This window comes from Biomphalaria glabrata, chromosome 2, assembly GCF_947242115.1.
Source record: "Biomphalaria glabrata chromosome 2, xgBioGlab47.1, whole genome shotgun sequence".
Lineage (NCBI taxonomy): Eukaryota > Metazoa > Mollusca > Gastropoda > Planorbidae > Biomphalaria > Biomphalaria glabrata.
Window position 1 is genome coordinate 13408134 of NC_074712.1, and position 24719 is coordinate 13432852.

At 33.2% G+C, this 24719-nt stretch overlaps 2 protein-coding genes across 9 annotated transcripts in view; one reads left to right on the forward strand and one right to left on the reverse strand.

The window, feature by feature from the left end:
• Positions 1-182: 182 nt before the first annotated feature.
• LOC106065415 (uncharacterized) lies at positions 183-5970 on the reverse strand. Its single transcript, XM_056019185.1, has 4 exons — positions 5814-5970; positions 4584-4758; positions 3681-3790; positions 183-435 (listed from the first exon to the last, which is right to left on the reverse strand). The coding sequence occupies exons 2-4, from the start codon at positions 4718-4720 to the stop codon at positions 317-319; spliced, it is 366 nt and encodes a 121-aa protein (XP_055875160.1). The 5' UTR covers positions 4721-4758; positions 5814-5970; the 3' UTR covers positions 183-316.
• Positions 5971-8537: 2567 nt separating this feature from the next.
• Positions 8538-24719, forward strand: part of LOC106065411 (hepatocyte growth factor-regulated tyrosine kinase substrate-like) — a 29036-nt gene continuing 12854 nt past the window's right edge. Inside the window, exons 1-10 of one of the 8 annotated variants that reach the window (XM_013224217.2) lie at positions 8538-8738; positions 11981-12065; positions 12840-12915; positions 15219-15311; positions 15617-15631; positions 17324-17444; positions 17734-17855; positions 18714-18838; positions 20456-20482; positions 22988-23081. In XM_013224217.2, coding sequence (XP_013079671.2) covers positions 8699-8738; positions 11981-12065; positions 12840-12915; positions 15219-15311; positions 15617-15631; positions 17324-17444; positions 17734-17855; positions 18714-18838; positions 20456-20482; positions 22988-23081 — 798 coding nt within the window. In that variant the 5' untranslated portion in view covers positions 8538-8698. The remainder of the gene's footprint in view (positions 8739-11980; positions 12066-12839; positions 12916-15218; positions 15312-15616; positions 15632-17323; positions 17445-17733; positions 17856-18713; positions 18839-20455; positions 20483-22987; positions 23082-24719) is intronic. The other 7 variants (XM_013224212.2, XM_013224215.2, XM_013224216.2 and 4 more) reach the window with 7 other exon arrangements.

A 24719-nucleotide genomic window follows, 5' to 3' on the forward strand; every position in this document is an offset into this window, starting at 1 on the left:
ATCAATGTTGAAGTCATGGGAAAAGCGGACTAATACATGAATAGTTCACCCTAAATATACTGAGATAAAAATAGCAATTTTAAAACGAATAAATTAGACAATATGCTTACAGTATAAATTGTGCAATCGCGATAGTCTATTTGCTTAATATGCAGTTTAAGAAAATAAAAACAGTTATACAATCCAATGCGAAGAGTTTACTGATCCAATGCTAACATCAATGTTTTTAAATTTAACTCTCAATAGATCTGATCCATTGTTTAAAGATGTATTCATCAATGTTTGTGAATTAAGTCTTGAAAGGTCTGATCCAATGCTAACAGATGTATTCATCAATGTTACAAAATCGAACACTTCCTGACTTCTTGGTCTGGGAAGGTGTCAAGTCTTTCAGATTGCAGGCGTTGTGCCTAATCAATGCGTTGCTCCAGTTACCTGTTTGTCACAAGAAGACACAACAATGTTACCGGTAATTTAAAAACGATGGATGATTCAGACGAAAAAAAAGTCTATTTTAAATAAACACTAGCTATTGTTAGAATACAGCCAATCCTCGTTGTGTTGTCTATTATACACCAGCTTAAAGTACTAGTATGATCTAGTCCAGTTAAGATCAATCGTTTTTAAAGGCCTGAACACTGACCTGCAATGTCATAACGTGTGGGCAGTTAAGACCAATAGCTCGCTACCACGTCACAGATCTGTACGACGTGGCAATGAGCTATTGGTCAAAAATGCCCACAGGTTGTGACGTCGCAGGTCAGTGTTATGCCCTTTTTGAGACCTTCTTTAATGAATGGTCTCGGTCCAGTGCAATGATTTTTTAAAAAGTTTTTTTTTTTCAATCTTTGGAGCCAGTATCGTCATGATGAGGGCATAATGATGGTCATGCCTAATGGAAACCCAATAAAATTTACATTTCTAAACCATTGGGGCCAGTATGGGGACGGTATTGGCACTATAAAGGTTATCCCTAACTGAGCCCTAATAAATATTTCAGTTACTAAACCATTGGGGCCAACGATAATGGCACAATAAGGGTTATCTCTAACTAAACCCCAATAACATAGTAATTATTAAACTATTAAGACTAGTAAATGAACCATAACGGCATAATAAACGTTTCGATAATGGCATAATAAAGATGTTCCCTAATTGAGCCCCAATAAAAATGTCAGTTACTAAACCATTGGGGCTAGTGTGGGCTTGATTACGACATGCTTCTGGAAATCACCAATGAATCCGGTAGTAGTGGATTTACCCATTCTGGGCAGACTCAATTAGGGTTGCCCCTATATTGGCCCCGTAATGACGCCAATGTGCAAAGGAGAACCGCTCCCATTTAGGGACCACGTGGGCTGTTTAGGGCTGCAATTAGGGCGATGGGGGATGACCCTAATAAAAACGGTACTGGGCCATAATGGGCATGTTTATAGGGATGCACACTTAGATCTATAATCTTAGGAAACGTTGGTGTCTTAATGTACTTATATTGGTCGTAAGATAAAAAAAAAAATTACGCTATGACTGGCCGTTGCTTTTTTTTTGTATAAGTAATTAAATAACTAAAAATAATGCTCTAACATTAATATCAAATCAAAGCCAAATGCGTTTATGAAGTTTTTAGTCCTAAACATACAATAGTTGTGGATTTAGTGTCGGAGAGTCAGAAACAAAGAAGTGATGTCAATTGAAAGGCTGTTTTCTTTTTCAAGCACACGTTATTTTTTTTACGACTTTATTGCTGCATTTGTGACTTTCTGTGTCTCTTTTGAGTTAATTAATACAGGTGTGTCTCTTTTGGGTTAATACAGGTGTGTCTCTTTTGAGTTAATTAATACAGGTGTGTCTCTTTTGAGTTAATTAATACAGGTGTGTCTCTTTTGAGATAATTAATACAGGGGTGTCTCTTTTGTGTTAATTAATACAGGTGTGTCTCTTTTGAGTTAATTAATACAGGTGTGTCTCTTTGAGTTAATTAATACAGGTGTGTCTCTTTTGAGTTAATTAATACAGATGTGTCTTTTTTGGGTTAATACAGGTGTGTCTCTTTTGAGTTAATTAATACAGGTGTGTCTCTTTTGAGTTAATTAATACAGGTGTGTCTCTTTTGAGATAATTAATACAGGTGTGTCTCTTTTGTGTTAATTAATACAGGTGTGTCTCTTTTGAGTTAATTAATACAGGTGTGTCTCTTTGAGTTAATTAATACAGGTGTGTCTCTTTTGAGTTAATTAATACAGATGTGTCTTTTTTGGGTTAATACAGGTGTGTCTCTTTTGAGTTAATTAATACAGGTGTGTCTCTTTTGAGTTAATTAATACAGGTGTGTCTCTTTTGAGATAATTAATACAGGTGTGTCTCTTTTGAGTTAATTAATACAGGTGTGTCTCTTTTGAGTTAATTAATACAGGTGTGTCTCTTTTGAGTTGATTAGAATCTCTATGTGATGTGTCTCCTTTTTTATTTGATTGATAGGCCTACAAGTGTCTCTGTTTTGGATTTATTGATACAGGTGTGTTATTTAATTAATAAATGTGTGTCTTTCTATGGTTTGATGAATACACGTGTGTCTTTAAAGAATGGATGAAAAAAGGTGTGTCTATTTTAAATTGATAATTTTAAATTTGTATCTTTTCGGATAATTGCTGCAGGTGTGCCTCGTGATTTGATCATTATAAGTGTGTCTCTTTTTTTAGAGGATTGCTAAAGGTGTGTCTTTTGTTGTTGTTTTGTTTCGTTGAACGTGTATTTCTTTGTATTATTGTTGTGTCTCCTATCAGCGTGTATGGCTAGAGACGTGCCTAGAGCTTTGTGAACGTGTGTAGCTACCAATCGTCCATGACAAAGCTGGCTTTTCATTTATATCATGAAATTTGTAATCAGTGGAAATACGGTGATAAGGAAACTCATATAAATGCATAACAGAAGATTCAAAACAGTGGTGTACCTATTTTTTTACAAAGCTTATATCAACTCACTCTGTCTTGTCTATCTGTCAGTCTGTGTGGTAAAAAGTTTGTACAGGTTGTTTCTCCCACACACAATCTCGGATCGAGTTGAAACTTTGCACAATTATTTATTGGAATAGACAAGACATGAATCTAAAAGAAATATTAACCAATTAGTCAATTAATTATTGGTAATTAATTTTTTTATACCAACAAGGGAAGCTAAATCCTTCAGTATTCACAGTTACTGCTAAAGATGTAGGGTTTGGTCCACTTAGATAAATGTACACATTATTTCTCCCACACCCATTCTCGGATCAAGTTGAAACTTTAAAAAAAAATATCTATGTATTGTACCTAACGACATACGAATCAATTAAATACTTAACCAGTTAGTTTACTAGTTATTGGTAATTGATAGTTTTATTTGATATGGAATAAGGGAAATAACTTCTACATCATTGAGATAAATAGTTTGAAGTTCGGAGTTTTTTCCCTTAGATAAGTTTTTTTTTAAAGGCTTGTTCATATTAAAGGACAACACCTACGGGAGAGAAGCTAATTGCTTAAAACTGTTCATTTTAAAGTGAAGTACTGGTCTCCGTCTAAATAATTAAATTAAAAAGAATACAGTCGTTGTCACTGGAGAGGCACTTTTTACCCATCCCCAACGGTCCCACCATCTACGCCCCTGTCTGAGTGGTCAAAGAATGACAAATGGTAACATACTTAGCCAATCCGATCGAACTCTGTAATCTTCTTCAGCCAGGTATGAAGGCCGAGATTTAGCCACAAACAGAGGTCTGTTAAAAGGTGCAAACATCGGCTGAGGACAGTTGCTGAAAAGCAGCATATATTATAGAGTATGAACGTTTTTCATTTTAAATAAATGTGTTGATGTTAGGGTTGAAAATGTCCCCATAATGTTTTCTCTTCCAAATTTGGTTTATCTAAATTTATATTGATAAATAAAAATATGGTATTTGGTTTACAAGTGATAGACCAACTTAGATAAACTCAAACTTTCATTGCAATCGTAAGAATGCGTTTTAGTGTGGTATTGTATAGCCTTAGAGACCCGGGTGTTTATAATGACATAGTTAAAAGTTCCTAACGATGTATACAATCACCTTAACCTTCTGCTATTTACACACAATATGAATTTTCTGGATTCAAGAGGATCTGCCTGAATCGCAAGCACGGGCTCATTACTCTGTTATTTGTCTGTACTTATACGGTTTTTAGAAAGATGTCCTTAAAGAAGAATTTTTTTAGAAAGATGTGCTTAAAGATTTTTTAGGAAGATCACAGCGACAAAGACCATTTAACAAGGAGAATGGACAGGTTCCTAGAACTTCGTCTGAAAACCCTAAAACTATATACATATACCTGCTTAGTCTAAGATCAACTTTACTGAAGCTCCTATTATCAAGATGTCCTCTTCATTAACAGTGTCTAAGACATGCCTCTTTGAGGCTATGAAAATTTGACTCTATTTTTCTAATCGGGTAGTAGGTAGTTCTGTGTCTCTGTCGCTTTAGTTAATGCATATAGTAGGCTACATAAGCACATAGTACTCTGAAATGTAGAGTGTTCATTTTTAATAAGAAAACAGTATCTGCCATGACTTACAAGATTGCAGCTCTCTTGTAGTCATACAAGTTCGGGTAATGATGCTCCATATCCGTGGCTTTGAAGTATGGACTATCCATGATGTCTGGCACACGGGATGGTAAATACGGGTGAAACATTTGATCACTTAATGGCATCTTCTTCCTTTTTTTTTTTACAAAACAATTCAAGACTCCTAAAAAAAAAAGAATGAATGTAGCCTGTGCCTGATACTAATACTAGGTCAAATATTACTAGTACACAGCTAATGGCGCCAAGATGCTTAGACTAATAATGTGCCCTTTTAGACAAAATAAAACAACAATCAAGCAAATTCAGTGATGTAATAACTTAGAAAATAGGAAGTCATGGACGATGAACAGTCCTACTTCCACGGCCGAATAAACCATGTTGCTAGTAAGCTAACAAACAAGAATATAGGCCTACCAGGGAGTGTGTCGCAGGCAAATAGTCTTGTCAATAACGCTACAAATGTGTAGGCCCTATTTGAAAATACATAGAAATAAAACACTCACTAGTAGATAACAAAAGCATGCCCCTTTAAAAAAAACAGACCTGTAATTGATGAACTACCCACGGTGGCTTTATACCAGAAAACACAATCTGTGAAAGTCTATTAATATCTAGACCCGATCTTTAAATAGGTGGTGAAGTCGATAATTATATTCTAAGATTCTGCATTCTCATTCACAGGCATAAGATGAACTGGTTGCTATGAACATATCTTGACACATGAAATGCGTAAGTCAGACGTAATTATCTTCTTTTTTGAAGTAACGACTGTAATCTATAAGATAAGATAACACATGGTTCTGAGTGAGCCTGGCCTATAGGGTGCCATTAATTGATCATTGGTCAAGTGTCTTTTTGCATAAATGTTATAAATGTTATATACACAATAAATGTCTGCCATTCCAGATTAGTCCCTTCTCTGTTTATTATGCAAGAGTGAATAACTTTAAAAACAAAATGGTTCCCTTTTAGAAAATAAAAAGTAGCCGTTGCACCTAAGGTCCTAAGCTTACAAGCTGTTTTGAAATCTAAAAGTGACAGACCACACAAAACAAATAGCGGATTTTCCTCTTTAGGAGGACGCTGAAAATTAAATAATGTCAATGGTAATCATAAAGGATCCTACACTACACTGAAAGTGTATTAGTGCGAGCAATAGACCCGATCCTACACTGAAATTGTGTAAACGCGAGCGGTAGATTTAAATATATAGCCTACTTTATATTACAGAGATAAATGTCTATCCCACTTGCTTCTTTGCTAGATGTTCCTTTCTGGTTTTTCCTTTTAGAACTTCCCGTGTAGCGAAATAACTTGTTTAAAATCTCGAATGCTCGATCTACATTTCAATCAGAAATCGAAGTATACAAATGTTTCGCAAGGTGCGTTCTTTTCGTGTGGGAATTCCGAGTTTATTGAACTGGCGATAAATTGGCGCAAAATGTCAATCAAACCATGGAACTATACAAAACTTAAGCAGCTCCTTAAGGCAGTACTAGGGACCAAATTTTTAATGAGAGAAACAAAATGAATTTAATATAGCAAAATAAGAGAGAGCGTGGGTATGGAACCCCTAGGTCATTCCGAGCAGTCATGTTAGTAGTTAATGGTGATAAAAAATAACCTTTTACCTTTTTACTTTTACCTATCCCTTAGTCTGTTGGACCGTTGGGGTACCAGGCAAGATTTGTCGACCGTCTTTCTCCATTCCTCCCTTTTTTTTTTGCCTTGTTTAAAACCTCTCTCAATGGCAGGCCCGTCCATTCTTTAATGTTGTCCTCCCATCGCTTTTACTGTCTGCCTCTTCTTCTTTTCCTGGCACTGTTCCCTGAAGGAAGGTCTTTGCGAGCCCCGTAGATCTTGTAATGTGGCCAAAGGTTTTAAGTTTTCGTCTTTTTACAATAGTTAGCAGGTCGTCATGGGGTCCGATCGCTACAGTAACCCTGTCTCTGATTTCTTGGTTTGTGATGCCTTCTTTGAATGTGATGCCTAGGATCCTTCTGTAGCATCTCAATTCCATTGCTAGGATCCTCCTCTCAAGCTCTGCATTCTACGTCCACGACTCACAAGCATATAAAAATGTGGCCATGACCAGAGAGCGCATCAGTCTGATTTTGGTGCAGAGGGCTAAGCCCTTATCTTTCCATATTATTTTAAGTTTTGAAAGGGCTGCTGTGGACTGTGCTATTCGGGCCAATAGTTCGGGTTTCGTTCCCTCATCTGAAACAATAGCTCCGAGGTATTTGAAGCTGTTAACACTAGTTAGCTAACCAAACCCTACATATTTATCCATATCTGTGAATATTGAAGAATTCAATTTCCCTTGTTGGTATCAAACAAAATAATTAATTACCAATAATTAATTCACTAATTAATTCATTAGTTGGTTAATTTCCTTTATTGATTCATGTTTTGTCTATGTCAATGAATACTTATTCAAAGTTTCAACTTGACCCGAGAATGGGTGTGGTAGAAATAAAGTGTATAGACATTTTTACCAGGTAGAGTGAGTTGATGTAAGCTTTATGAGGGAATACATTAAAAAAAAAAAAGCTTTTTTCAGAGGAAAAACTTCACATTTACATCTATAAATCTTAACACTTATTAATTATTTCCCTTTTTCGATACATATATTAGGCCTAATTAATCACCACTATTTAATTAACTATTTTGTTAATTTGTTTTATTGATTTATGTGTTGTTTTCGATAATAAATAATTGGACAAAGTTTCAACCATAGACTTATATATATATTCAACTTGATCTGAAAATGGGAAGTGGAGGAAACAATACGTGTTAAAAGATGTGTATCAGACAGAAGTATGCAGGTTTCAATAATTTCAGAATGCATATCAGAAGCGTTACAAACTGTCAACAACCACAACCTTATCTCCGTCAATACAAAAAGAAGAGACGCTGTGTGCCGAAACTGTTTTCCGATATTATTATTGTATTATTAGGCCAACTGATATCATGATACCACATGGTAGGGAGATATTATGTTCATGTTATTTTAATATTGCGTTGCTAATATTCAAAGAACTGATTGTTATGGAGACATAGTTCAATGTGAGCCTGGCTTAACGCTTGTTAATGGTTTTATCTAGGCTCAGTTTAATCTATTTCAAGGCCTCAACGAAGAAGTATCACACTTAATTAATTAATTGTAATATATAATAGAAAGCACTGCTTATTAAATATTTTTATGAAATAGCCTACATTCTACATATTTGACTTATATACAAGGCCAAACAAAATGTAAAATAATTTCTTAAATTGCTATATCGCTTGTATAACAGAAAACAATTACTTTAGTAATGCAAATATTTTTTATAATTTATTTGAGAAAATAACAAAACCATTTGCATACATGTCATTAAAATAATTAATACATTCTCATTATTTGGAAATAGTTGTGAAAATGGTGTATTTTTATGAAAAAAAACTTCTGGTTGCATTTTCAATTTAATAAATTAAACTGTTCATTTCAGAAAACAAACAAGTAGCCGTTGCACCAGAACTTTAAAATATCTAAATATTATTATGATAATGGATTTTTGACATCTTTTGTAGTTGTTATGATCTTAACGATATAGACGGACGAATCGACAGACAGACCACACAAAACTAACAGCGGCTTTTTTGTTTTTCCCTTTCGGGGGAACTAAAATCTACAGAAAAAAAAGAATGTTGATTCGATAGATCTAGATCTATGCCTACGACTGTGCAGTAGATCTAGATTTAGCTAAATGCAGTCTATAAGAGAAAGAACGCCAGTTAATCGGAAAGATTGCTGGTTTCTTAACTTTTTATTTCTCAATTTTCGAGATCTGCACCACCACCCCTATCCCCCCCCCCCCTTTTTTTTTTCCTTGCGACGCATCATTTTTCCAGTCTGAAATTTGTACATTAGTATTAGGATTTATTATTTTGTGTTTTCTGTCTTTATTTCCGGTATATCGATGTTTTCAGGTGTCAGTGAGTCATTATTTTGGACTAGACTAATTTGACAACAGACATTTCAGACAAGTTCTTTACAATCTACGTCTAGATTCTAAATATATATCAATTAAATCAAAGTCTAAATAACATTACGGACAAGAATGTTTGGAGGAGGCTCTTCCAATTTTACCAAAAATCTTGGTTAGTTCTATATTCTATAGATTCTAGATTATCATTGTGACTTGTGACTGTCATTATTATCATTATTAATTATATTATTAATTATATTATGATTATATGATTATTCATTATGATTATCTAGAAATCTACATTCATGTAATGTAACATTCTAGTCTATTAGACTTATTATACTCTAATTTAGAGTCTAGTTATTTAGTATTAGATCTACTAGGTCTAGATCTAGATCTATTAGTATTACTTATAATATTACTTACTACTCACGTCTTAGGTCTTAGTTACTTAGTCTAGTGACAGTCTAGTCTAGACTGTAGACTAGAGTCTAGACTCTAGAGTGTCACTAGAGTCGAGTCTAGAGTAATTTTAATTTAATAAATTTATTTATTAATTTATTCTGCAACTGATCATTTACATACATACAAGTAACAATGATACAATTTACATTTTACATGAATTCAAACAAATCGCTGTTACAATTTTAAATTTAGTTCTAGATCCATTTCCATGACCATGATTGGGGCTCACGTCTAGATCTAGATCTATTTTATTTAAGACTAAATTGGTCACTAAATAATAAATCTTTTGTATCTAGAATCTAGAGTCTACCTAGTGACAGAGTCTATAGTCTAGACTAGTTTAATTAGTAGTTAAATTTCTAGATCTAGAGTCTAGACTCCAGTACTGCCCAGTAGTTGAAGTAGAAGCAGAAAGCATTGTTACAGAGTCTAAATTGTAATAGATCTATTCTATAGATCTAATACTGTGCTCAAAGTATTCATTGACTGTACTGTGACCATGACACGAGAAGCCAACGCCCACGAGACGTAGACTAGAATGTCTAGAGTCTAGATAGATTAGGTCCTGGTCAATTTCTAGATCTGGCTAGATAATCTAGATTTAGAATCTAGATCTAAGCGATTTAGATTTACTAGATCTAGATTTCTTCTTCTAGCCAGCTTTTTGCTGCTGAGCTGTCAGCTCTTTTGCAGACTGTGCCAAGGAAAAATAGTGTGCTGTTTTCTTCAGTTGTTCAGCACTGTCATACAGGGTGTTGGTTATGTTGGGCTGGAGTGGTAGTAGGGTCTGTCTAAGGTGGATTAGGAAGGGGCATTCAAAAAGGATATGGTTTATGGTTTCATTAGGGTGGGCACAGTGTCTACAAAGGGGAAGTTGTGTGGGATTTATTTTATTGAGATGGTAATTTAATAGAGGTATGTGTCCTGTCCTTGGAAGATTGTAGATTGTTCTTTGTGGGGGAGGAAGTTAATACTGTCCAATTTGTTAGGTATGTTCATTTCTTTGTACATGACTCTGCCTGTGTTTCCTGTTGCCCTTTGGTTGAGCCACTCCTCTTTGTGGTTGTTAATTAACATTGACCTTAGGGTGAGATAGTTAATAGGTTTATCTAGTTGTTCCATAGATGATCCTGCCTTTGAAAGCTTATCTGCCCTTTCATTTCCCATGATGCCAATGTGTCCAGGGATCCACTGTAATGTGATGTTGATGTTTAATTTTGTCATCATCTGGTGTATTATGACTATTAATGTTGTCAACTCTCTTGAGCTTTTTGAGGTGCTGTTTTGGGCATGCCTACTTTGAGCTCCAGTGGAATTGATTCTTTTATTAGAGTGTTATTTATTAAATGTGTTTTAATGGTTGGTTGTTTGTAGTTAAGTCCAGAAGTTATGTTTGAGAATCTGGTAATTTTTTCTCTGTTATTGAGTAGATGGTGTTTTAGGGCTAGTTCGTCAGTAAGTTGGATCAGAGTTCATTGCTTTTTTTGCTTGTTTTTCTTATTTCTCTGTGTTAGTAGTTTAATTGGATGGTCGTCCTCCAACCTTCTGTATCTCTCAATATCTTCTAATGCTGCTATGTTGCGCCTTAACTAGATCTAGATTTAAATCTTGATTTATGTTTTCTTTTGACTTTTTCAACTAATGTCGAACTTAAGTAGATAAATATAAGAATAATGAAAAGAAAAATGATTGACGCTATCGCTAAGGATTACCGGAAATATTAGTAACAATGTTTGGGAAATAAACAATGCCAGTTTTGTTAGGCGATTTCTGATTGGCTGAAAAGTGTGCTTTTTATTTTGCTTTTCAAAATACTAACCAATGAAAATTAAGTTTACATACATAACAGGAATGAAAAATTGTGTTATTTGTATTTTAATTCTGAACAGATTAGTGAAAAAAAAAATTGAAAATCGGTTACAAAATTAAAAAGATATGCTGTTTTGAATTTTTTGCATAATTAATGAGCTAAAATGTACCTTTAGTGACCTCTCTAAAAAAAAATTTTGATATAAAGTTTAAAGTATTTAAATAATAATAAATACATAGAATTGTAGGGAATTGAATAAACTTTATCATAGGATCTTTTGTACAACAATTCAATATTTTTGTCCCAATTTCTTAAAAATAGGGGTTTAAGCTGTCTTTAATTGAATACTGATCAAAGTCACCCAATAATACTTATAATGTAACTGCTAAGAAATTATATATATATCTGTGTTCTTTTAAAATTATTATGATTTATTAAAAGAAGTAGATTGACTTCTGCAAAGTAGATCTATATTTATAGTCTATCACATCCGACAGCCGCAAAGCGACTATGGATCATCTTAAGAATGAGATAAATGCCTGGGCTTTTACTATGGTCGGAATGATGTTGCCCACACAGCAGTCCCCCCCCCCCCCCCCCAACACAAACGTATCTGATGTATCCAAGGGAATGGTAAATACAAATGTAGTATGATTTGGGATCAGCGGCTACAAATGATATAATTTATGATCAATGACAATCTAGAATTACATTTAAAGATCTACTAGATTATATTTATGTATAGCTAATATATATAGTCTATGATTATCTAGATGTAGATCTAATTTTAATCAGCTTACTTAATAATTAATGAAAATTAATGAACTTGATTCACCAATCCTAAGCTTAAGCAAAAACCCCTTATATCTCATGCTGCCCCTTCTTTTCTATAGAACTTACAACCTAATCGAATCAAACATAGCCTTAATACTTTTTGGTGTTTTATCCATGAATGAGGTCCATTGTCACAATTGTGACTTTATTATCTTAGTCTAAGACTTGAGTCTCTAACTAATCTATAAGACCTGGTACTTGAATGGGATTTTATTGATATTATATCTTTATCATAGTATCTATAGTCTAACTTGAACTGAACTATGCTTAATGCTTAACTTTTAAAAAAAAATACATTTTTCAAGAAAAAGCTACGAGCCAATTATTGTTGGAGCCAGACTGGAATGCTGTATTACAGATTGTAGACTCTATAAGACAAGAAGATGTTCAGTAAGTAGAGTATAGACAAATTTTCAAATTTACATCAAGAAAAAAAAAACAACTCTTAATCATGCATAATAGTCTGTAGCTTTTTTAAAATGATTTTAAGCCATTATTTATATAGATTGACTAAGTAATAACTGTACCTAAGTTTTAAGAACAAGGAGGTTTGGACATTTTTTAGCTTTGTTTTTTTAAGGATCTAAAAGCAACACCATTAACTCCCAGATTACTCCTCCAGAGTGCAGTGAATACGCTATTATAGAAAGTTGTTAATGTATAATACTGAGATTAATTATGTGTACATTATGTAACTAATAAAAAAAAAGAGTTAAGACTGATGCCTTGCATTTATACTAGTTTAAATGAGGAATTTGCTTGAACTTAAAATTTACTTCTTATTACAAAATTCTTAGTCTCAGAGACTACAAAAAAATTACTTTAAAAATATGTAACAAGAAATTTACAAAAGTAGTCTTGTGTGGCAGGTTAAAGTATTTTTTGTTTATTGTTTTGTCTCTTGATATTATATTCTTGCTGATTCTGTATTTACCTTTCTTATTTCCTTGCTGTTTCATGCCTAATTGTGGTCAAATAGTTGATACTATTCTGTCTTGAGAACAACATTGATGAAGGGTGTTGTTGTCATAACAGAATTGTCACACTATGTTTCATTCTAGCACAACAAAGCTTACTACTAGGTTTTTCTGACTTAGTCTTTATTTTTGTTATTTTTATTACATGAACATTGGATAACATATTTGTTTTACTATCAATGTACAGGGCAAAATTAGCACTCCAGGCTATCAGGAAAAAAATTGGAAATGAAAATCCACATGTGTCAATGTTTGCTTTACAGGTTAGTTTTACATGTGATATTATTTACTGTGCACTTTAAACACAAGAATAAGTTTGATGAGTCAAAGTTGCTTGGCTGCTTATTTAGTTCATACAGACAAATAATCTTTTTCTTAATAATCAACCATAGTATGTAAACTAATTTGACAGACACAAGTTAGACATTTTGTCCAATGATTACTGAGTGTCAGGAACATAGAAACTAATTATTTTAATAATAATTGATGCCAGGGTTGTTTCCATGAACATAACATTAAGTGTTTATTTTTATAAGAAACAACCAAAAAAAAAAAAGTAATAATACAAATTAGTATGCTAAAGAGTAATGACAATCATTTCCCTAGGTAATCACCAATAATTAACAATATTCCTAAAAAAAAATTACTTGAATACAGTTGAACATGAATTCAAGCTTTCCTCAGAAGTTACGACCAAAAACTTGTCTTTAGTGGTGAAGTAATTCAAAAGTCTTCTATCAGGATACAGCTACACAAATCTCAACTCATCATCTACTTCTTGTACTGGCTCTTCAATTCTTCATCTCTCACAAGACAGTCACAGCACACACTCCCAGACACTGGCCCTAGAAAAGTAATATTGAGCAACTTGATATAGGCTAATTCTGAATAACTGAACAATATCCTCTACAAAATCCAGCATAAACCAAATTAAAGATCTAGTTAGACAAAAAATTACAATTAACTTACCCACTAAAAGATGACAACGGTTATCAATAACAAACTAAACATCTGACATTAGACACACAGTAGTTAAGTCAACAACATGGCCTCCTGTTACAAGTTATGGGTCTACTTGCCCTCTATTTACAAATTACACCCTGGTCATTTTCTCAAATCAAAACATTGAGGAGTCTGTCGTTCACAACAGATGTCAATTTGAGTCATCCAGACAAAAAGTCACTATTAACAAAAATATAAATAAGTATGAAGATACTAACACTGAGTATTTAAAAAAATAAAGCATAGAAAATGAGTTACTTTGATTTGATTTGATTTTTTTTTCTTCACATTTGCTATTACAAGGTAAAACAAGGTAAAATTACAAGGTAAAACCTTTTGACACGGATAAAGCAAAAGTAATGATGTATAAATAACATATAATTATTATTTATTTATTTTGTTAAATATTTTTTTATTACAAAAGAACAATGTAAGTTTTTTAATGAAAACAAAAATGTTAATGGAAAAGAACTAATTTCATCTAATGAAATTTTGAAGTCAAACTTTGATTGATCTGTTCATTGAAAGAACAATGAAAAAGTCAACATGACATTGATCACATTTTTCTAAGTGAAAAGAATTCACTAACTTCTTTGAACAAAGCTTATAATATCAACTCACTCTGTCTGTCTGGTAAAAAGTTTGAAAATGTTTTTCTCCCATTTCCCATTTTCTCATATGAAATTATAACTGCACAATTACTCATTGAACATGACAAGACATAATAATAATAATTTTATTTATAAAGCGCTGTTAACAAACAAAATGTAGGCTCAAGGTGCTGTAACAACATTACAAACAAAAACACGAGAGCTAAAATGACAGTTAATCTAAAAAAGTTTTAAACAGATAGGTCTTAATGTTCTCTTAAAAGTGGTGTAGCATGTTGTCTGTCTGAGATCAATGGTGAGTGAGTTCCAAACCTTTGGTCCGTGAACTGAAAAAGCACGCAGACCGTAGCTTTTGAGGGAGAAACGTGGCACCACTAAAAGCGTTGAGTCCATTGAGCGCAGGGCTCTCTGGGGGACATATGGAGTAATCAGTTCTCTAAGGTACAAGGGCATCTCATTGTTATATATACACTGATGACAAAGTGTGGCGACCTTGTAATCGATTCTCGCTTTCACAGGAAGCCTATGGAGCGTGCGCAAGAGCGTAGTAGCAGAATCTTGTCTAGTTTTTTTTAAGGACTATTCGAGCGGCGTTGTTCTGTATACGTTGCAGCTTGGCTATTTTGTCATCAGGTATACCTGCTAGCACGGCGTTGTAGTAGTCAAGGCGGGAGAGTATGAATGCCACAGCTAGTGTTTTTGTTGACTGTTGTTAAATATGGTCGGATCTGGCCTAATCTGTGCCAGACACAAGACATGAATCAATAAAAAAAATTAACAAATTAGTATGTAATCATTTAGTACTAATTTTGTTTTATATAGCAGAAAGGGAGCTTAACCGTGTAATTTTCTGATATATGGCAGCTATTAGCGGTTCTTTTCCTTATATAAGTTGTTTTTTTTTAAAGTATTCTTTTTTCTATTGCATGTTTACTTCTAAATGCAATTCCCAGGTTCTGGAGGCTTGTGTTAAAAACTGTGGCTCTAGTTTTCACAATGAAGTAGCCACCAAGGAGTTTATGGAGTATTTAAAAGATCTAGTTAAGGTGGGTAAATTCGTTCTCAATTGTAGAACAACCGAAATGCTTTAAGAATATGCTTCTGACTACAATTATGAGCCTTTTAAAATAGCCAGTAAATGTTTAGTTCTTTAAACTTTGTGATTCAACATTTTGTAAACTTCATTAAATACTCAATTTGTTTCAAGGGTGGTATGAGATACAGAGTACACAATTATGGGAACAGACAAATTTTTTTTTAGTACACATCTTATTATATGTTTCTGTAATAGAAACATATAATAAATTATCTTTTTTTTATCATCTCTACTAAGGTCATTATTTTTGTTTAGGCTAGACAAGTCTCAGTAAGTTGACAAGTATCCTCTAATTTCATTTTAACTTACCAAGTGGTCACATCTTATATAATCCTTCCTCTTTTGCTTCCTCTGTTTTTAACATTTGCTTATTTCTGCCTTACTCTTTTAGATATCTGCGAACGTTTTTGAAAAATATTTATTTTTAAGAGCAAGTATCATGAAGTAAACTGCTTATCTAGACTATTAGATATTGCTAATATTAAATGCTCAGCTTTATCTGACAGACTTTTTTTGTGTTTTGAAATGGCAGTTAAACTGTAAAAGTGCATTTGTTTTGTTTTTTTTTTTTTGTTTTTTTTCCCCATTAGCCCAGTGTTTTAAATAAACAAATTAATTTTAGATTATGTTTTCTGTGGTGATAAAAGCTTTTTAATTAAATGACAAACAAGATGTAGAGAGATGATTTATTCACTATGGATCAGTTGTGCACAATTTTCCATTTACTTTTTGTTGAAATTGTCCCTTAGCCTTGCTATATCATTGACTCACTTTTAGCTTACACTAACACTAGAGAACAACTTGAGATTTTACAGCAGAGATATTTCAAGATATTTTATAAGCAAACTAAACAAATGGAATATTCCTATTTAGTGTTATTTTAATGTATTAATCTAAGTACAAGGTGTCCCATATGAAGGTACAACTTTAAAAATGTGAATTACTCAGTGTTGATCTGACTTCTGCCCATTTTAAATCAATGTCCTGTGCGTCAAAGAGTTAAAAGGCAGTGTTTATTCAAGCAATCTCAGACTTCAAATAAAAGAAAGCAAACATTGATCATGAAATTGCTGCTATCAAGGAACATGTTGCAGAGAACATTCTCAAATATATGAAGGAAGTATCACATTTACTTGCATGCAGGCATTCGGGCAGGACATTTTCAGCAACCTTTCTAATGTAATAGGATATCTTCTTGGTATTGAGGTATGGACACTGGACTGTTATTCAGTGTTCTCAATGGTCCCGGGTTCATACCCTGCCTGTTCCCATCCCTTGTTGTTTTGCTGAAAGTTTGAACTAGGATGTAGATTGTCTTCAACTCTGAAGGAACATCTGAAATATGTAAAACAACTTAACAAATGTGTTTTCCATTAAATACAGATCTAGTTCTTGCAGCTCATGTTTACGAGTAATTTACATTTCTTAAGTTGTACACACTGTTGTACTATTACCTTCCATATTTCCAACATTCTATGTGTCCTCCTGTTGTTGTTGTTAATTGCAAGTTATTAACCTTTGAGTCTCTAGAATACATTTCTGATATTGATTGCTGGAAATTGAAACTAACCCTGTGATATCTACACCGCTATACCCCACTCTCATAGAGAATTATCATTTATGCTAATGTGCATCTTGTAATGTATTAAAGGTTACAGATCAAAGGTCATGTTATATAAGTATTCTTTAAATACTTGTTTTTTTTTAAAACAAAACAGCTGAGCAATTTTTTTTTCTCTAAATATTGATTAGTTTAAGAAAGCATTGTCAGTATATATGACTAATAGATAGCAAACATTTTTTGATATTTGCAAGTTATTAAGGTTCTGTTACAATTTTAATAAAAATTAAAAATAAATATACAGAAACATTTTTGCAGTATTAAAAGTTTTTGAAAGAATTAGACTAAGTTTTGTGAGTTAGTTTCTTTTTCATTTCCCTTGATTAATTTCTTTGTTACAGATTCGAAATGATCCAGTGAAGGAGAAAATTCTAGAATTGATTCAATGCTGGTCTCATGCATTTCGAAATGATCCTCATTACAAAGTAGTTGAAGACACTTTTCATCTGTTGAAAATGGAAGGTACTGAATATATGTTTTTCTCCACATCACTTACAATTGTGCTGTTAAAAAAAAAAGGACACAAGCTAAAATTTTAGGGAGAGATTTTGAAATTTAGTTTATTCCGTTTTCAGAACAAACAAAAATCTGTTTATAAAATTCATTCAATGTTATGCATTGAAATTTTCACACTAAACAATGCAGCATTAAAAATGAATCGACCTTTAGAATTTTGAAATGTTATAACAGTAAAGAAATTTGGGACATAATGTAGTCTAGTTGTCTTAAAATTATGTGAAAAATATTTTAGGCAACAAGTTCCCTGCCCTTAAAGAAGCAGATGCTATGTTTGATGCTGAGAAAGCCCCAACCTGGAAAGATGGAGAAACCTGTACAAGGTGTCGAGTCCAGTTTACATTGATGCAGAGAAAGGTTTTGTAGAAATTATTACTTATATTGACCAATAAATAGACTCACTTTTGTATTTGAATTATTTGATTGTTGGTTCCTAAATCTTAACAATAATCATTCTCATTTTAGAAGTCTAATTGATAAACATTTTTTAATTATGTTTTACCCCAAATTACTGCACATTTTTAAATTTTGTTTTGAAAGAGCAATAAAAAGAGTTATTCAAATATTCTTACTTGTCCATTGATTGTCATGAGTACCAGTTTTATTGAAGACATGTACTCCAGCAAATCAAATTTTAACACTTTGTTACACATCTTTTCTTGAGCTGATTTCTAAACACTTCTGCTGTTTCTTTGGAATTGTTCGAAGACTTGAGTCTCTTTCATCTGCCTGTCTGAAAAGCTGTCTGGGAAGGCTCCAAGCAGCTGTAATTTGTTGCATTCTATTAATGATAGCACAAGACATTCTGATTAGAAGTAGAAGTGAGGCCCATTACCTAGCAGACCTGGGAAACTCCTCATATTCCTTCTCTGTACTTATCAACCTAGGGGGTGTCCACCATAAAACGGCTCCTTGAGGAACTGTGTGTGAATAGTGAGATGGCTGTTGGGGGCTCCCTTCTTCCCCACTGTACTCAGTTCCTAGGGCTCATCTCATTCCACCTATGTTCTAGACTGACAACATGAAAGAGTTATTTAAAATTCATTACTACATGATTTTAGTGCATTTTTACCTTTTACTTGAGTTACAAAGTAAATGTTGTGAAGAAACAAGTAGTTATGTAAATCTTGTTCTCTCTATTGCATCAGTCTCTACAATTGTTTCAGTTTCCTTCGTCCCTATCAACAATTTTGTGTTTACTCTGTACTCTTACAGCACCATTGCAGAAACTGTGGAGAAGTTTTTTGTGGTAAATGCTCTGCTAAGTCTTCATTAATCCCAAAGCTTGGTTTTGAGCGTGAAGTTCGTGTCTGTGATTCCTGTTATGAAAAAATCAACAAGTGAGTATATGATACATGAGAATGGAGTCTTGGTCTCTGCAGCATCTGACAAGTGTTCAAGTACACCTTGTTGTGGGACTAAAATTCTTGTGTTTTTTCTTCTCATTTACAAATTTTTTTTCATATTTGTGGTATCATTGGAATGATTTACTGATTGACTGGGATTTATTTTCATTATAGAAGTACTACTTACATATTATTCACACACACACATGCATACACTCAGAAATATGTATATTTTTCCCTTAGAGTTGTCTTTATAAAAAAAAATACTCATTTTGGATGTACACTACCAAAACATTACAAATGGAAAATGAGATTGAAATAAGATAAAAGTACAAGTTCTATGAAACATAATATCAAGCGAGATTTAATTTTCCACATTATTCTAATAGTTCTAATTGGCAGACTTTAATTTATGTGCAAAACTAATGATAGACCATTATCCTCTGCTTGAACACAAATAGCCTTACCAAGTGAATTATAAAACTTTCAATCTTTTATTATTTGTACATGTTTATTTGGGCCATGAACTAAGTAAAATCTTATCTTTTAAACAAATATTAACAGCTTCAAGACATCTGGTGAAACTGAAATTACAGTATGGATGGAAACCAAAATTAAAGAATAGGGGAAAAACAAAATTACGGCATAGGCGGAAACAAAAATTATGGTATATGTGGAAACCAAAATTACAGTATAGATGAAAATCAAAATTACAGTATAGATGGAAACTAAAATTACAGTATAGATGAAAACCAAAATAACAGTATAGATAAATATCAAAATTACAGTATAGATGGAAGCCAAAATTACAGTATAGATGAAAATCAAAATTACAGTATAGATGAAAATCAAAATTACAGTATAGATGGAAACTAAAATTACCGTATAGATGAAAATCAAAATTACAGTATAGAAGAAAATCAAAATTACAGTATAGATGAAAATCAAAATTACAGTATAGGTGGAAACCAAAATTACAGTATAGGACTACGACTACTTTATTGATCCTTAGTGAAATTTGTTGTGATTACAAGGACTCTGTTCTCAGATAAAGACAACACAATAGAAACAAACACATAAATAGTGCAGACACAACACAAAGAGTTCATTCAGGGACTACACACAGGCATCTTACAGTATAGTCTGAAACCAAAATTACAATTTAGGTCTATTTTTTGTTTTATGACAGCTTAACTTTGTGTATTCCATTATATTCAAACAAACAAAAAAGCAATCTACACTGTAAATTGTTTTAGATTAATATTGTCTCCTTCTTTACCAGTGTTACAGCTGGCAAATCCTAGGAGTGTGGTAATACATATAGCTATTTATTTGTGATAGAAGATAAACACAATCACATTTCCTAATATAAGGAGGTTATAAAAACTTTGCAAAATGATTTAGATTATTAGTCCATTTTACAGAACAGCATAAAAAAAGGTTGAGATCCAACTCAAGATGGCTTAGGTATACAAAAACTCAATCCTCCTTTAATGTAAAACTAGTTGGATTTTTTAAAAAATGAATACCATAAAATCATTTAAACAAAAGATTGAACCAAGTGAAATTAGATGATTAAACCATGAACCAACTGCCACACTATATTTATAGGAAGCAGAAAGGGAAGAAATCCAAGAGGTGAGAACTCTGGTTACTTTTCACTATGTATATATGCCATGTTTTGTTTTTCTCATCAGTTAACCCTTTTTTTTTTATTTGCTACCGCACAACAAATTTTGTCACATTTCATTCATTGTGCTGCTGGCTGATTCAAAATGTTTGAAATTGATTTTTTTTTTTTTTTTTTTTTGGTAAAGTTTTTCTGACTGGCTTAGTGGCTAATTATTAGACATTCCTGAAGCTTTGTTTCTGTTATTTAACTATAAAATTTGTTACTGTGTTATGTTAGATGTTGGACTGTGACTGGTGTGAATCTCTTTTAGTTCAATCAAGAAGTTTGATTGTCCATTAAATACACTACACTTTTTTTTTGTCCCATTGCCAACATTTTATTTTAAAACAATACTCTTTTAGCTAGCCTGTCCATTTTAAGTTATTTTAAATAGCAAATAGAAATTATAAATAATACACTTTTGAGTATAAGTACTTATGTATCATATAAAGTAAAGATCAGTTCTTGTCATGGAGATAATATGTATATACAGTGCTTGTCTTGTACCGGCACCTTTTTTAATGTGGGGAAAAAAAATTATTACTTTTCTTGCATTTTAACGTTTATTATTAATTTATTAGTAGTTAAAAGTTAGGCAATCCATCACTGAGTACCAGCACCTAATTTTTTACAAAAAAAAAAGCACTGTATAAATATATATATGTGTTTACTCCCCATTCTCTTTTCCATAATCACATTTTTTTAGAAGTATTTTAATAAACTTCATATGTTTTATGACAATCCCAATTCTAAATCTGATATATATTGAACTGGATTTGAAACCACTTAACTGGTGATTATTTTAAATTCACAATCTGTATGAAGCATGCCTGTATCTAGGAGCAGATAATGATGTTTTATGTGTGAGTGTTTTAATGAAGAATGTAAGGGGAAAGACAAATACAAGCTTTTGTTGTTTACATGTTCTGCATGTATTACATTCCCAAAGACTTTGTTAACCTTTGCATTCTGGGTAATGTTATTACATAGCCTCAAACATTGAAACATTACCCATGGACACTTGTATGTTTCTGGCAATGTTTATACCATCATCCAAACATTTGTTGATCAACTCTGCAGCCCATTCCTATCAAATTATATCAATGGCGGACTTTAAACAAATGAAAATAGATACACTAGTGTTCAGATGACAACAAAATTGTTTCCTTTATGTGATGACATGCTCACAATCTGTTGTTGTTTTTTTAAATATTTTATTGAGATATTGATTGATTTATAAGGTAAAAATAACCTTCAGATGTTTTTTTTTTTATTGAATATTATTCAGTCATAAACATTTCTGATAAAAAAAAATGTCCATGAGACTTTAATAATTTTGCATGTTTTGGATGTTCCTTCAGAATCTTCAATTCTGAAGTGTTCTAGCCTAAACCTCCCGCATAGCGCAGGAATGTAAACAATGTAAGTCACACAGACATTCTTCCATCAGAAATTTATATATTTGAATAATATTTTTTTTTTAAACAACATTTGGTACAGGCCATTTGTATACAGTAGTTTATGGCTTTAAAATTTGAACCTTATTTTATACACTGTTTCAACCTTTTCAAATTGAACAGAATTTTTTTTTTTCATCTAATAGACCTGAAATATAGACAAAGTATTTTGAAAGGTCTGATAGAATAGAAAAGAATTTTGAAACCCATAAATGTAGTTGAACAAATATTGCAATGTTTACCCATTTTGAGTTGATAGTTCTCCCTAATAATGCCAACATAATGCTAGGATGTGTGACAATTTTTTTAATTTTTTTTTATGAATTTTTTTCTACTTGATTATATAGGGAAAATGAAAGCATTACTAGAAAGATCTGGAAATAAAATGTATACAAATGTTGTCCTAGCTATGTTAGATAGTTCTGTTGGTATAGTTTTTGAAATCTTATGCATGATGTGAGTTTTTATTTCCCTGTTAATAGATTAGATTTCCTTGCAGGGATCTTCTGTGTCAGTGTTGACTTTTTATAGAAATCTTTTAATTGATTACAAAAAAAAATTTTGGAGATCAAGTCCTTTAGAAGGTCTTGTGTTACAGAAATTCAATGCCATTATTGCATTTATAAAAAAAAAATGTTCATTTTTTTATACAGAGTGATATATTCCAACAAGTTAGTTGAAAAGTAAACGGTTGGAAAATAATATTGTAGCTGAATCAAATAATAAAGAACATGCCAATTTTTTTATTGACATGAAATCTCAAAGCGTATTGAAAATTTTTGTTAACGAAACAGGTGTGGTAATTTTTGATGTATTAGTATTAATCTATTGGCAATGCAGCATCTGCTTTAAGTTGTTTTTTTTTTTTTTACTACACTACTATCATCACTTTTCTCTTTGAATGCATTGTAATTATTTAGACTTTGCTGATCTACATGCTGTGCTTAGATAACTGAGCTTTATGGAAAGTGATCTAAAAATAATAGCTCTTCTTTATCATTCTTCTACTCTTAGGTCAGGTCCCGCTAAAAAGGATGATGATTTGCCAGCAGAATATCTGGCCAGCCCACTTTCTAAACAACCTCAAGTAAGCAGTGCACTGAAAAAAGCAAGTCATTTATAACTCAATAAATGTTGTTTATTTGTTGTTGTTTTTTTAAACAGTAGTCAGTGGTCTTATATATAGTTTTGGGTGTTACTTAAGAAATGAAGATTATTGTGTCTTACCCTATTGCAGCAAGCAGAACTCAAACTTTGACCTTAGTGATGACAGCCTGTGACAGGTGGGGAAATGTGACGTGTGTTTGGCGCGTTTTATGTCTAGGGGATGATTATTTTTAAAGCTATCACACACCAACCTATCAGCATATGAATCGGGAGCAGACACGCAACGAGACAAGCAATGAAAGATAGATACAAAAGTTAAAAATAAAGAATATTTATTTACATGAATATACATATAAGAATAAAAAGGGGGAGGGTTTGCATCTATCTCTAAGTAATACTAGATTTAATCATCACTCTTGCACCTAATAAGAGAGTATGTCACTTTGTCCTCTGACTTAGCTGGTTTTCCTGTTGATGTCGCAGCTGGCTGTGTCCTGGCTTGAGGTTCTGCAGCTGGAGGTGGCGCTCTAGCGGATAGAGGGACGCCGGTGATTTAGTTCTTGTGGAGTTTCAATCCAAAGTTCTGATATCTGTAGAGGCCACAGTAGGGCGGGTGGCCGGCTACCGTGGGCACAAGGTTACTGCGGGCAGAGCTGATCTGCCGTGGGCAGCGTAGTTGACAGGATATGTCCAGTGAGTTACAGAGGGTTGGCGTAGCTATGACGTCTCGCACAGACCTGAGTCCATAGGGACGTCGCACCTAATAAGATGACAGGTGGGCTGTTGAATAGGCGGGCAATGCCGATAGCGCCAAGTAGTAGAGTTGAGTAGTGTCGTGTAGACACTGAACAGCAATAGCAAATAGGCAGATCTCAGTAGGAAAGTGCAGTGCTGAATAGCACTAAGCACAAATGCAGGTAAATAGGCAGTAGGTGATTCTCGATAGCAAATAAATAGGCAAGTGCAGCGCTGAATAGCACTAAGCACAAATGCAGGTAAATAATCCGATAAATAGGCAGACACCTGAGGGAGGCACCAGTTATTCCTCTAGGAGTAAGAATAAATGAAGCAGTCCAGACTCGATAGCTCAGCTCGAATGAGAAATGAAAGAGTCTGGCTTTATTTGGATCTACTTTATATAGGCCTGGAAAATGTGGGCGGAAACAGGAAATGTCCTAGGCTAAGAATTATCTTACACGTGGGTGAATTAGACTTGAGATGGGAGTCACACATTGGTAATGTCGAGAGGCACTTTGACTCGAGTAATCTCCTAGATCAAAGAGAGACGTAGGAGAAAGGGGGGGGGGAGGAGTGACTTGCATTCCACACAAGGTGGTGTCCACTGCAGCTGTCAGACATCCTGCCAATAAGATCAAAGAGTCTGTGTGTATCTTTGCCCCGGTCAAGGGAAGATAAATCGAAAGACGTGGCCTAGCTATCTCCAATGTGGTCAACTAAGTCTAGCCTGGAGAGGAAAAGGTGGTGCGGGTGAAGAATTTGGGGGTAGGATGGGGAAATAATTAAAATAAAATAAATAAATAATGAAAAATAATAATTAATGCTGTGATAAATTTGAGTGACTCTGACAGCGAGTTTTTGACTTGTCACACAGCCCAAAGCCCATACCACTAGACCAGGC

Coding starts and splice junctions, on each gene's coding strand:
- LOC106065415 (XM_056019185.1), bottom strand. CDS start 4,720: ATGCCATTAAGTGATCAAATGTTTCACCCGTATTTACCATCCCGTGTG. Junction 3,791..4,583: donor TACAAGAGAGCTGCAATCTT/GTAAGTCATGGC, acceptor GCTGCTTTTCAG/CAACTGTCCTCAGCCGATGT. Junction 436..3,680: donor AGTTCGATCGGATTGGCTAA/GTATGTTACCAT, acceptor TGTGACAAACAG/GTAACTGGAGCAACGCATTG.